At 42.1% G+C, this 14,860-nt stretch overlaps 1 protein-coding gene across 1 annotated transcript in view; it reads right to left on the reverse strand.

The window, feature by feature from the left end:
- Positions 1 to 14,860, reverse strand: part of LOC137433184 (CUB and sushi domain-containing protein 3-like) — a 1,533,363-nt gene that overhangs the window by 523,163 nt on the left and 995,340 nt on the right. The window contains exon 32 of the mRNA XM_078783994.1: positions 12,083 to 12,221. Coding sequence (XP_078640120.1) covers positions 12,083 to 12,221 — 139 coding nt within the window. The remainder of the gene's footprint in view (positions 1 to 12,082; positions 12,222 to 14,860) is intronic.

Genomic DNA, 14,860 nt, shown 5'->3' on the forward strand with positions numbered 1-14,860 from the left:
GCCCTCGATTTGGGACGAAGACATATGGCATTTGCTGTCCGGCTCATTGATACTCCTATGTGATGCGGGGTATGTGTGTAGTGATGGTGTCTGGGGCCTCGGGGTTTGCCCCTGCCTATTTGCCGGTCCGTCTTGGCTGTCTGTTACATTTGACCCTCAGAAAAGGTTTCGTGAAAGGGGTTACACTTGATGGGTCAACTTATGGACAGGAACATGGAATTTGTACAGAATGCAGGCGATAACCCACCTGTGTCTATCTCTGTGTGTGTGTGTCCGTATTTGTCTGGCTTTCTGGCTGTCCATGGAGTCATGTCTTTGAACACTGATTTTGAGGGAGTTGCGGGTGTGCCATGGAGTTCAGGTGCACCTGCGGTGGTTGGAAGGTGATGGTGGAACGGGTGCGAGGATGCACGCTTGGATTAAAACATGTATTTAATTATCTGAGGATGTGTGCCGAGATGCAGTGTGGATCAATTAAGGGAGAGGGCACTTCGACTTTGTACATCCGTGGACTTTGCCATGCGTGTGAAAGCGCAAGTCGATGATAATAATGTCTTGTCCAGCACAATATTTTCGCAGCTATGGAATGTGCTCGAATTCCATGTTGGTGCAATACGAGTGTGATTCCCGCCATGCATGCCGCGAGAGATACATTGTTTGTGATGGGACTGTGGCGAAAGGTTGGATAGCAATGTGTAGAATATAAGATGCGTCGGTACATTTGTGTTGATCGATGCGCCGAAAAAGAAGTTGGAGGCGCGTGATGGAGTTGCAGGTGCGGACCAAAGCGGTGTCCGCGGTGTCTACTGGGGGTCGAATGTCACTCCCTCAGTGTCTGCAGACTTGTCGTTCGGCAGTGTCGAAAGACAGGTTCGATTGTCGGTCTGTCTGCTTGATTTTCGGGTCTCACTCTGAGTATATGGTATATACTCTGAGTATATGGTCGTTTTCTGTTTTGTGCTTTAATGGTGGTTGATTTGACTTCCCTGAAAGGGGGACAATAAATATTTGGTGTTAGCTGTTGTCATTTCGGATGTTTGCAGTTGTAATGTGGAGCCAGTCTGTCTGTCCGACTGGGTGTGTCTGACTGCGTCTGCAGATATGGATCAAGGAGAAGCAGTGTCTGCGGTGTCTGTTATGGTGTCGAATGTCATTCACTGTGTCTGCTGACATGTCGTGTGACTATGGTGACTATGATGGTGTGCCCTGGCGGGAAGAATCGTGGCAGCCTACAGATTTGAATGGAATGGCCTCTGTGAGACCATCCTGTTAGTACGTTGGGGGTTCGTCTGTCTGTCTGTCTGTGAATGGAAACTCAGAAAATTGAACTGGACTTCGACAGAAGGCAGGTGGGTGGTCACCTGCTGTGAATTGTGGTGGAACATTTGTGATGTCCCCTAATACGAGGGGACGAATTGGTTTGTAAATGTGTTGTGCAGGTACTTTCTCTGGTAGCCAAATTCTACCTGGGGTAAGTCAAGGTGGAGGGGAGTTGTCTCTGATGCCTTGCTCCACGGGGCAGTACTATTGTTGTCAAGTCTCATGTAACCTTGGTTAACGTATATCTACGGACAAGAGCTGCACTTTATTTTAGTAAGTGACTGGGAAAGTTTGTTTTAAAAAGTGCCAGTGGAGTTGTTTAGAGTTATGGAGGTCACAGCTCGCTGGAACCTCTTTGTTTATGTTTGGCTGACTTACACTGGCTAGTGTATGGGAAAAGGGGGACTGAAAATGCTTTGAATTTGCAGCCTGGCGGACAAGAGCTGTGTTTGGGAAGGTTAGAATCCAGCATTCTGCAGCCCTGAGCAGAGGGGATTGCCCATTGGGCATGTTTAGGATTTAACAGAGTGGTGGAGGTCTGTGGAAATATGAATCCAATGTTTGATGGATACCGTGTCGGTGTGCTCTGAGTTCGAAGGAAGATGATGCGATTATTTCAGATTTATCATAGTTAAGTTTGAGAAAGTTGATTTGAAGCCAGGATTTATTTCAGTGATGCAGTCCGTCAGGATAGAGTTGAGCAGTGGATTTGTGTCTGTCAGAGGTAGGATTTGAACCAAGAAAGGGCGGTGCCGGTAATGTTAAAGGTGCGATTCCAGGGAGGGATATTCGGGTACTTTGAAGTGATTTACATCGGAATGCATCTCATGGAGGACTCCCGCTGTTCAAGGAAGGAAAGGTGTGAAATAGTGACGTCATCCTCGCTGGAAATGTGGTTGGGAATGGCAGGATTGACGCGAGAGTCACAGTGGGTGAAAAAATTGACCAACATGAGAATTCGGTCTATTTCAATAAATAGATCAGGTTATTTTATTTTTTATTATTTGTTTATTAGGCAGCTATTGGGCCAGAGGCTAAAACAGGTGTCTGCAACAGGTGCATGGGATGCTAAGAGAGGTATTAGAGGACATTGGATTAACTTTAAATTGAAATGAAAATTGAAAAGGTGGATTAGGAAAATGAGTTTGTTCAAATAATCGTGGCATCTGTGGGATGCAACAATTTTGTGCCAGAATAGTGTATGGGGAACCGTCATCTGGGAAGCGTCGTTAAATGGCAGTAGGTTTAGACAGGTATTGAAAGGGTTCGTGCAATGTCATTTTGGGGCACCACTCGACACAAGAGTGGTAGAGAGCTGAAGTGAATTCTGCCAATATGGTGCAATAGGGTGACAACTGAGTTTTGTTTGGAAAACTATTTGTTTGCAATCTTGGTTCGTACATAAGCTGGCAAAGAGATTATGCCAGTCTGAGGGAGTTTGTGTCCTTTGGATGGGAGCTGGAGCCTTGTAGGGTTGGGGCTTGTGGCTCGCCATTGTCTGTCTGCCAGTTATGGTGGGCAGAGGGAAGAAGGAGTAATGATGCTCCTGCCTCTTGCTTGGCAGAAGGTAGAGGTGGTGGTGGGCCATGGTGGGCCAAGATGGGTCAGAATAGGCCATGGAACAAAATTGAGCTCTCAAGAGCTGAGGTGATTTTAACCTGAGGATGCATCTCTCGATGGACCCCAGGCTGGTCCGAGGTGTGAAATATGGTGACATTGTCTTGTGGACACTTTGTGAGTGGCTAGACATGCGCCTGAAAGGGGAAATTGTATTCATAACTCATGTGGGTTGTGTCTGAAGGAAAGGTTTGGGAGAAAGTGTGAAGAAGGTCGTGGAAAGTGCAAAGATGATTGGATTGGAAAGTCGACTCAGATGGATTATTTGTCAATGACAGGTGACTGCAGGAATTGTTGAGGAAGTAGAGGAAAAGGTTGTAAAATGTTAATGGAAAAGACAGGAAATAAAGGAAAGTGGTTAGTTATGGACTGTTGTTTTTGAGATAAGAAGGTGATACAAGGGGTTGGCTTGCACTGGGGGGACCAATGAATGTAAAGTTTAAAAACGTTGTGTTAGATTGCTACATGCAGAATGACCTCAATCGAGGAGGTGATTGGGGCTGGTGAAGATTGGATCACGGCTCTGCAGACCAGGTGAACAGAACTCCACCAGGTACGTGGGAATCACATCAATTAATTATTGCTCAAAGGGAGGTGATAGAGCAAAATGAAGAAGATTGTCATGGGGACCGCAAGGCTAACCCCCGCTCTTGCAGGGAAATGGCTTTGGGAGGCTAGTTGTTGTTGTTTTGGTAGACTCTAGGTTCTAAAACCTAAGGCAAAATGCATAGGAGGGTAAAGTTGGTGATTGCGGACGGAGATTAGCTAGAGAACTTGGAGACGATTTCGTTATTTTTCAGATAATTTTTCCAGTGGGTATATACTGGTGTGAAATTCGCGTATCTAGGAAGGAAGGGAAAAAATGTCCAGGTATTGATAGGATAACAGTGAAATTTTGAAGGGGAGAATACCGATTATTTCCATTGACCGATTATGGTTGGGGGGGAAATGGTTGGTAAATCATGTATTATTAGATGTAGGGAAGATGATTAAAAGGAAGGTATTTTCGGAAATTGGTGAAAGTAAATATGGCATTTGAATTTCCAGACACGACACAGGAAATGCGGCTATGAATAAGCCAACCATCTGAGAGATAGGGTAACTAAATGCCAATTGGTGGGATGGGGGGCTAGGAATTTGATCATGGTGTGTGTAAGAAAGTATTTTTCAGGATGGACGATGAAGAAACCGCCGTCAGAAGACCATGATCTTGACCACAGAGGCCGTCGACCTGAATGGGTCCTACAACAAGGCAGATGTGACCGGCGCTTCAGAAGATTGTATTGATTTTTGTGATGACTGTGATACTTGTGTTGAAAATACCTTGTGGGAACTGGCTGATGCCTGTATTGATGTTTGTGATGGCTGTGATACTTGTGTGGTAAACCCCTTGCGTGTACTGGCTAACGCCTCTTATGTATTACAAGCTCACAGCTGTACACCCCCTTCCGACCCAACTATGGATCTGATTGCGACGCTGGGTCTGGCAGTCGAGGGACCCGACATGGATATCCTAGACCCGCAAGCCGACCAGGCGTCCATGGGAGACTTTGACATAAAGGAAGTCCCTCTCTTTGCTTCAAATGTTTCGGATCTCTTTGCTTCAAGTGATTCGGATTTTAACGCTCTGTACCCTGACCAGGAACATGAGACACAAGATACTGACAACATTATGTATTCCCCAGAACAGCAGCACGTGAGAGATCTCATGGGCATGATCGTTGATTAACTTCGAAGATCTGCAAGGACCGCATCTGCAAAGGGTGGGGGGAGCAAGTTCCGCAGGGGAGGTAGCAGGCCCCCTGGCGGGGCAGAACCTCATCTGGACCAGACGCCTTCGTTGTGGATCCGAAACGTTAATGGACTTTCATGTTCTGAGCCTTCATGTTCCAAACACGCACAACATGACACCTTTCAAACATGCATGCGAGGTACTTTATGTGCGTGGCATGCCCTGGGAGGACACACATACAACACTCAATAAAGCCCGATGTGGCCACATATAACACTATTCTCTTTTGCTTTGCAAATAAAGCCGATGTGGCCTGGTCTCTGTGATACGTAGTCTCGTAGAGACCAAATGGGGGAATGTCGAGATCATGCCTTTTATTGTGCCTTATGTAATTGTGGTTTGCATTTAATAATGGTTGCTTTGTGAAAAGGATTAAGCTTACTATGTTCCCTCTTGCTTTTTAACTATGCTATATTTTCCAACTGTGCCAAAAAATGTAGAAAGATAGTGAAACCGCTTGCTCCGTTAGACCCCCTAGTGAAAACGCGTCTGTCTGTCCTTGACCAAAAGCCAACATGGAAGATAAGTTTTGAGAATGTCACGGTGCTCTTTCTCCCTCCCGCATCTTGCCCTTTGCTCATGCCAAAGAAGATAGGTTCTCGGGGGGAGATGTCGAGCCAGTTTTTCCTTTGTCCGTGCTCATTTTTCAGTGCAGATTTTTTGTATAATTCTGTGTATATAAAGAAACTCTGGGTTGCCAATTTTCTAGGAGTGTATGTGGCCATGCTGTTCAATTGTGAATGGTATGACTCTTACACCCTCCACAGCGCTGTGATATTGGTTCATCATTAAATCTTGTTATCTCTTGAACTCAAGGTGTGGAACATGGTTCTATTCTCGACATATATACATATATATATATATACATATACATATATACATATATATATACATATATATATATATATATATATATACATTATATATATATTATGTATATATATATTATGTATATATATATATTATATATATATATATATATATATATATATATATATATATATATATATATATATATATATATATATATATATATATACATATACATGTACACTACCGGTCAAAAGGTTAGGTACACCCAACGTTTTTTGTTATTTTACTGTTTAATGTGCAAAATGAACGTAAAATGTGAACAAAACTCTTACCAAAGATATATCTGCTTATCTACTGACAATATATTGTGCTTCAATGCATCTTTCTTGTGTGAAACGTAGGTTTAAGGCAATTTTTGGAAATAGGTCGAAAAGTGCAATACTAAATCCAAACTGAAACACGAAGTTAATGTTTTTAATGTTTCATCTCAGGAGCAACAACTGTTTACAAATACTCTGCTCTGTGTAGAATGAATGTTTGTGCTTAGTTTCTTCATCACGTGCATTGTCTATTATTGCCAGGTGTTACAAAAATATGTTTACAGAAAGGCCAGCCATACAATCTAATGAGTGTTTTTGTGTTTCAGATTGCATGAACATGAGTGCCAAAGCTCAGCTGATGCCAGAAAAAAGACAGGCAATTGTAACTTTGAGAAAAGAAGGCCAATCCTTGAGAGAAATTGTAAAAAATTACAAGTGCCAGTAAATGCAGTTGCTTGTGTCATTTAACGACTTAACGAAAATGGTAGAAATGCCGATAGAAAATGTCCTGGACGACCAAGAATCACAACAGAATTGCAGGACCAGTAATCTGAATCCCCAGTCTGTGCAACAGACGTCTTACAGCACCGGATATTAGAGCCCAGCTAAACAGCTCCAGCATTGCAACTGTTTCAAGGCCTTCTTTTCTCAAACTTACAATTGCCTTTCTTTTTTTTCTGGCGTTAGCTTTGCTTTGGCACTCATGTTCATGTAATCTGAAACACAAAAACACTCATTCGATTGTATGGCTGGCCTTTCTGTAAACATTTTTTGCAACACCTGGCAATAATAGACATTGCACGTGATGAAGAAACTAAGCACAAACATGAATTCCACACAGAGCAGAGTATTTGTAAACAGTTTTTTCTCCTGAAATGAAACGTTTATAACATTATCTTTGCGTTTCAGTTTGGATTAAGATTTGCACTTTTTGAACTTTACTCAAAGGCAAAAGTTATTGTGACACACAAACAACAAACAGAATCAGTGTTAAACTTTTACTGCCGCGAATGAAATGTTATTACATGGAAAGACAAATGTTTCAAGGTATGGTAACGATAAACAGTCCATAAGAACAGTGCACCTGGCATATGCAAATGAGCCACAACACAAGAGGGGGTTCACAAGCAAGTTCACACAGTCAGTAGCGAGTGTGTCCACCTTGTGCATTGATGCAGGCCTGGCACCTTCGCCTCATTGAGGCCACTAAACGTCGATGAAAGTCCTTGGGAAGATCATTCCATATCCGAGGAAGGATTTGGTGGAGTTCCTGCAGCGTTTTTGGAGGATTCGGATGACGTCGTAAACGTCGCTCCATTTCATCCCAGACGTGTTCAATGAGTGACAAATCAGGGGATCTTGCAGGCCAGGGTAACACATTAACATTGTTCTGATTAAGATACTGCTGTACAACTCGAGCAACGTGTGGTCTGGCATTATCGTGTTGAAACGTCACTCTAGGGCCGTTCTGTTGCAAAAACGGTAAAGCGGCCATTTGCAAAATCTCGTCTCGGTACCTCACAGCATTCAAGTTCCCCTCAATCACAATCATTGGCGTTCTTGCTGCAGCTGTTATCCCACCCCAGATCATAACGCCCCCACCTCCAAAACGATCCCCTTCCAGAACACATGGCCTGATGTAACGTTCACCTGTGCACCTGTAGACACGTGTCCTACCGTCAGCTCGGTGAAGCTGTGCCAAATGGTGTTTCTATGGACGTTGAATCGACGAGCAACATCACGCTGCGAGGTACCAGACTGAAGCATACCTATAGCTCTCCATCTGTCATTTTCCCCGAGGTGTGGCATGTCGAACTTATTCCAGAACGATGAATAGAGGTGTTTTTCTGACTTCTGCACTTCTTAAGACTGCATTGAGTGGAAATGATAAGCGTCTGGTTGTCTGGCCTTTTAAAGTGAACATTGCTGGCCATTTTTCTCGAATATGTCATGCTTCTTGCAAATTTCATGCAATTCGAACAACAACTGCTTGGTTGCGTTTCTTCGACCATTTTAACACACTCTTTCTCTGGTTCAAATCCAAAAATTCATTCACAAGATTACCAATGAAAAAATTCCATGTCACACTAACTTTTGCCTCTGAGTATATTTCACAAAATTGCTTTAAACCTACATTTCGCACAAGAAAGATGCATTGAAGCACAATATATTATCAGTAGATAAGCAGATATATCTTTCGTAAGAGTTTTGTTCACATCTTATGTTCATTTTGCACATTAAACACATTATGTTTGGTGTACTTAAAGGTTTGACAGGGAGTATATATATATATATATATATATATATATATATATATATATATATATATATATATATATATATATATATATATATATACAGTGGTACCTCGGCTTACGAGTGCCCCAACGTACGAGTTTTTCGGGATACGAGCCGTCGCTCGGGCGGTTTGTTGCTTTGGGATACGAGCCGAGATCCGATGTACGAGCTCAAAAAATTTATTTTTTTGAATTTTCCGGTTGTGGCTTCCGGTTCCGGTCACGTGGTTATCTTGCCGTGAAAGCATCTCTGCTTGGATATAAAACACGCAATCGTCGAAATACATTAGCGAGGAATCTCCTTGCTCCAGCCGGTGACGTCATCGGCGGGGATCCCCGCCTCCAGAGTGGCTGGTCACGTGACCGCCAAAGCGTGTCGCGCGTGCGGGTATAATGAGCTACACCTGTGGATCACGTGACCACGGAAGCACGCCTCGCTTGAGAGGCATGGCTTTCGGTTTGCGTTTTGCTTTATAAGGCGCGATAAATGGGCTTTTGAGTGTTAGCGGTTCATGGCGTTGACGGTTCATGACGGTTCATGGCGTTGACGGTCAAAAACCCATTACATCAATTTTACCAGGCACTGTACAGTAAGTACAGTGGACACCAAATGCACGGTGGAAGGCTAGAAGTAGAAGATCGTCCAAGACAAGTGAGAATAAGCCATACTTTGGAGATGACGTCATTCGCTGGTCCGATAACCAAAGATGTGGTATAAAAAACCAGGTGAGCTAACAATGCAGCAATGAAGGAATTCGGCCAAGGCACCGGCACACAACGACCTACCTACATCGAAAGACTCAATGCCAATGGTGACAGAAGCCAAGACGGCCGGCTTAAACACCGCCGAAAGACCACGGTGTACCAACTTACGATGCAGAACATCTTGCACTTAATATGATGACAACAGGTGCCATCCTCTGACGTACCATTACAGGTACAGGTACAGTACACGTGAGCACAGAGCAAAAGTTCACTGAAACCGAGATTAAGAAAAAAGAAAAAACACCTCGTGGTCCGTGCTCGATATCCGAGTTTCAATCTTTTCAAACACATGATGCTCTCGGTCACGGTATCTCCTGCGAGCTGCTTCTCCTTCAACCACACAAACAACAACTTCTCCATATCTTCATGGATAGAGGTCCAGTTTATTTCTTTACATTCTCTTGTATTATGTACAGTATATACGAGGTCGTGCTTGTTTATACATTATTTGTTATTTATAAAGTACATTTTTGTTATTTAAAAGCACCTAACAAAAAAAATTGGTGTTTTTTTTTTGAGGCTGGAACGGATTAATAGCATTTCAATGCATTTGAATGGGAAAATTTGCTTTGACTTACGAGCGATTTGGCTTACGAGCTCCGTCACGGAACGGATTAAACTCGTAAGCCGAGGTACCACTGTATATATATATATATATATATATATATATATATATATATATATATATATATATATATATATATATATGTATATATATATATATATGTATATATATATATATGTATGTATATATATATATATATGTATATATATATATATATATATATATATATATATATATATATATATATATATATGTATATATATATATATATATATATATATGACAAGGATGGCTGGCTGTCTGTTCATCCGTTCCCTGTTACGCTGATTGGCTGTGTAAGGCTAGGTGCACTGTGAATGGCTCCTGGCAAGATTATCGTATAGGCTTATTAAAAGCTGATATTCAAAATCTGATTCAATATTTTTATGATCGGAACTCATGTCCTAAATAATTATGTTGAAATATAGAGTGAAATTGGAACAAAAATCGGGGGGAAAACAAAAAATTTTTTACCCCATATATAATTAAATAATATGCTCAGCGGGACACGAGGATAAATTGCTCCAAAGTGACGTGTTATATTCACAATCGTCATGAGTTCCGTGTAACTTTTCTCATCAGAGTGAAAAAGACCAACAGCGACTATTAAAAGCATCATCAATTGTCGAAAGATTGCAGCCCATAAGCCTCACAGCTGTTGCGTGTCACACTGTGTAGGCTTCAAACTTTCCTGTCTACAGGATAATTCCTTTATGGCCCAGTGGAATTTGAATTAATCCAGTTGATTGGCTGTATTATATCCACACTGGCTTGGTATCCATATTATTAGCAACAGCAATGGTGTGGCTTAATTATATAACCAGAGCTGGTATTGTTTCGAGGTATCGAGCAATCAAGCTAGCATTCTGTGCCTCTGCATCACCCAGATTTTAAAAAATAATTTCGGAAGTGAATGAGGCGCATTTGAAAAACCCAACATTCACTTTTTAGAAGACGTTATGCCAAATTTTGTTTTGCCACCCCCCTCCCCCCCCCCCCCCCCCCCACTCCCTGCCCCCCACCGGGTATATGTATCTCAGCGTTTTGGTTCTGAGTGAAACCAAGAATGCAACAACATTGACCTTTTTAAAGTCCATTATATATTAGTTAACCCTTGGATGCAGTGATTGGGCCTCGGAGGCTAACAAGGTTTTTTGTGTTGCAAAAAACTATGCTGTACAATTTTTTTTTTCAATGAGCCTCATTTTCACTGACTTTCATGTTGTTACACAAAATTCAGTTACATAAATATAAAAAAAATTCATTCAGGCTCGTGGGAAAATCTTCATTCTTCACTTATAACCCGAAAATCCAACACGAATGCAGGCCTGGGGCCTTGGAGGCCCCACATAAATGTTGTACGACTATGTTATATCATTATTTTCTTGATTTGAGCCTCATTATATGCTCCTATAACATGGTTACAAATAATTCAGTGACAAAAATATGAAAATTAAAAACCTTTACAAGAATACATTTGTGGGGCCTCCGAGGCCCAATGGCTGCATAGGTGTAGGATTTTTGACAGTTGTGAACATATACATTCTAAATAAAAGGATTAGTGAATCATATTTTTTGAGCAAATGCTCCTCCATGAGCCTCAACTTTTTAGAGAAAAACAAGTTGAAAACCAAGAACAATAATTTTTCTTTTGCAACAACAAAAAAAAGATGCATTTCTGAGCAGCCATTGGGATTCTTCCAACTGATGATGATGTATGGGATGTATGGAAAAGATGTATGGGATTCTTCCAACTAATAGGATCAATGATTCACATTTTCTGAGCAAATACACATCCATGAGCATCGACTTGGATTGAAAAAGGATATGAAAGAAATAAATCTATAAAAAATATAAAATAAAATAAAACATTACACGAATACATCCGTTGGACATCCGAGTCCCAATGGCTGCATTTATGTCGGATTTTTGACGCCTGCATCTAAGGGTTAAATTGATACATTAACTTTAACTTATCCCATCACTGGGGAAGGATACTTTGGCTATCTTTTCCCATCACTTGGGATGGTCTTCTTCCCAGTATAGTATAATGGAGGATTGTTTTACATTGGGGAATAGCTATAATACTCCACCTCTCACTCTTTTATTGAGTCTAAATCTCCCATTATTGGCTTCACCACTTAGAATATGATGCACAGAGCCTATTGTTCTTTCACAACATACATAATGTTGTATGTTGACCCTGTTGGTTTATGACCCTGTTGGTTTGACCCTGTTGGTTTTGTTGGTTTGACCCTTAAGACCCTGTTGGTTTTCGACTACTTCTATCGTGATCTTTCAGTTCACTGCCCTTCCTCAGTCCTGAAAAGTTACGCGAGCTCGTCTAGAAAATTCATCCTTGTCAAAACCTCAAAAACTCAGCAATCTGCTCCCCTTCACTCCTTCGAACCAATATTAGATGAAAGTGAATAGGAAGCATAAAAAAGAATGAGGGCAGTGCTTAATTGATGAAGTTGAGGCCCAAAATGAGAGAGGAAGCATATACTTAATTGATGAAGTTGAGGCCCAAAATGAATAGGGTGCATATGCTTACTTGATGAAGTTGAGGCCCAAAATATGGCCACGTGAAACTGAGATTGTCCAGGAGCAGTCTTTTCCTGTAGGATAACGCTGTGGGTAGTTGGGTGAAAGCACCATGCCACTTGGCCCTGAAAGGTTGCCACCACAAGGAGCTGGGAAATCAAAAAGTAAAAACTACAGTGGGTCATCATAGGTCATTCAAACCAAACCAAACCTCACCTCTGCCATTGATTATAATTTTCTACAATGACCAAGATCTAACCAAACCCACATGAAGTCATCAGGCTAAGATTGCTCAACCTCTTGTAATACATACTTTTTAATGATGTGAAATCCTTAGCATTGAATATAATGAGCGATGAATAAGGTAGACAACTGGAAAACGTTTTACATGGTGAAATATTCAACAGACAGACGAATAGGGAAGGAGATGAGACAGCCAACGCAATGCCATATAATGATGGCACAAACCTACCTTTCACTCATCTCTGTGGTATAATGGTCCATGTAAGATCATACGTGTCATCTTAGGCATGTTCTGTTCTTCAGCATTGGCTCTGCATGTGGGGCCCCAATGTAACTGCCTCCACCGACCTCACCCCTCTCCCCAACAGTGTTATACCCTGAAAGACTGCTGCAATCACAGAGCTGAACTCAAATGTATTAACTTACAAGTAGATTAAGCATCTTTTTTCAGAGACTCATGATTATCCCATGTGTCAAATTGTTGTAATACTGGTAATGACCCCACCGAAGCTAAATGGATGCCATAATAATAGCAGGTTCAGGAGAAGCAATTGATGGACAAACGATCTAATAGCACCAGCAAACAAAAAGGCCACACTTCCTGCTTTCATGTTGTGATTAAACCAAGCAGCCTAATTCCTGCCCTCCTTGGTGATGTCAAAGCCCAATCAGATCTGCTGATATCTGTCCTTGAATAAAAGCGGTACATGACGTGCTGTTCATAGAATGCGTTCATCCATTGGGTTACACGAGTCGGAGAATATACTTTGCTTTACTATTTCCTGACTGCCTTTGAAATCAATCCTTTCTGTGTGGTGATACAGGTATTGTGTTTGCATCGCAATCGATGTGTTTATTAAAAGATCATGGCAATAATTGTGATGAAGCACAAATTTTTGTCACCATAGCAGCTAAAGAGCAATATACCCAGGGGGAATGGGGGACAGAGAGTTGGAGTGGCGGGTGGGGGAGGCAGAGGGCAGAGAAAGGACAGAGTTGGGAGAGGGGGATTTCCGCACACTTTTGAGTGTGGGTGGGGTGGTGGTTTTGAAGGCTTGGAGCGTGGAGGGCAGGAGGGGGATTTAAGCTTTCGGGTTGGGAGGGGAGGTTGAGGACTTGGGGTTTGGGTGGAGGGCTGGTGTTGCAGTCAAGCGTGATCAATGATCAAAAACCTGCTCTACTGGCCCAAAAGCAGCAAACTCTGAATCTTTACATGTGACCATTTAAATCTCGGTCTTTAAATACCTGAGTATCTAGTATTTGAGGAGAAGTAGTGGTTACCCATTTAGTGTCATGTCGCTTTTTGTGTCAGTGGAGCCTTTTTTGGCATATACGAGGGGTGATCAGTTTGTTTGTGCCTAAATCTATATGTAGACATGGTAGGATGATCAGAGCTACAGAGTATAAATAAATATTCTTCCTATTATGATATGTCATGATTTATGGGAGCGAGACATGGGTAATGAACGTAGAGCAGCAACGAAGGCTGGAAAGGGTGGAAATGCGAATGGTTCGGTGGATGTGTGGAGTATCGTTGAGAGAGAGGAAGCCAAATGATGAATTGCAAAAGATGATGGGAATAGAGCCTGTGATGGATGCTGTGAAGAGAAACAGTTTGAGATGGTTTGGTCATGTGTTGAGGAAGGATGAAAGTGACTGGTTGAGAAGAGTGATGGAAATAAATGTGGAAGGAAGTAGAGGACGGGGAAGACCGAGAAAGACTTGGCTAAAGATGGTCGAAGAAGAAATGTGGGCCAGGGGGTTAACAAGGGGAGATGCAGAAAATAGGGCAAAATGGAGAACATTGTCATGGGGACCGCAAGGCTAACCCCCGCTCTTGCAGGGAAAATGGCCTTTAAAATGCATGTTGTCTATTATGATATGTCTTGCTAATTCCAGATTTCTGCTTGCAGATTTTGCAGAGCATGGACTCAAAGAAGGGAACCCCCCTAAATTCAGTCAAAATAGAGAAATCGGAGCTCCAATATATGATAAAGTACTTGCACAAGAAAGGCTTAACTCTCAAGCAAATAAATATGGATATGGCAGACATTTGGGAATGATACTCCATCATATTCCATGGTAGGGAACTGGGTAGCTGAGCTCAAGCATTGCAGAACAAACATGAAAGATGAACACAGATCAAGCCATCCTGCTGAGGTGGCATTGCTGCAAATGGTGGACCAGATGCATGAAGTAGGGATGAAAGGCAGACGAGCAAACATCAGTCATGTAGCTGAGACATTGGTGTCAGTTTTGGTTTGATTCAATCAATCCTCAGATAAATTGGGCATGGCAAAGGCATCAGCATGGTGGGTTCCCTGAATGCTGACAGGGGCCAAGAAAAGAGATCGTCTCGACATTTCCCGTAAGCTGTTGGACTGTTTTCATGCTGATCCAGATGACTTCCTCCAGTGAATTGTCACACAGGACGAGACATGGATTCACCACTTTGATCCGAACAGCAAGCAACAGATTATGCAGTAGAAACGCATGGTCCCCCTCCCCTCAAAAGTGCAAGAGGAGATGATCAGCTGGAAAGGTC

This window comes from Myxine glutinosa, chromosome 8, assembly GCF_964187855.1.
Source record: "Myxine glutinosa chromosome 8, kmMyxGlut1.1, whole genome shotgun sequence".
NCBI lineage: Eukaryota > Metazoa > Chordata > Myxini > Myxiniformes > Myxinidae > Myxine > Myxine glutinosa.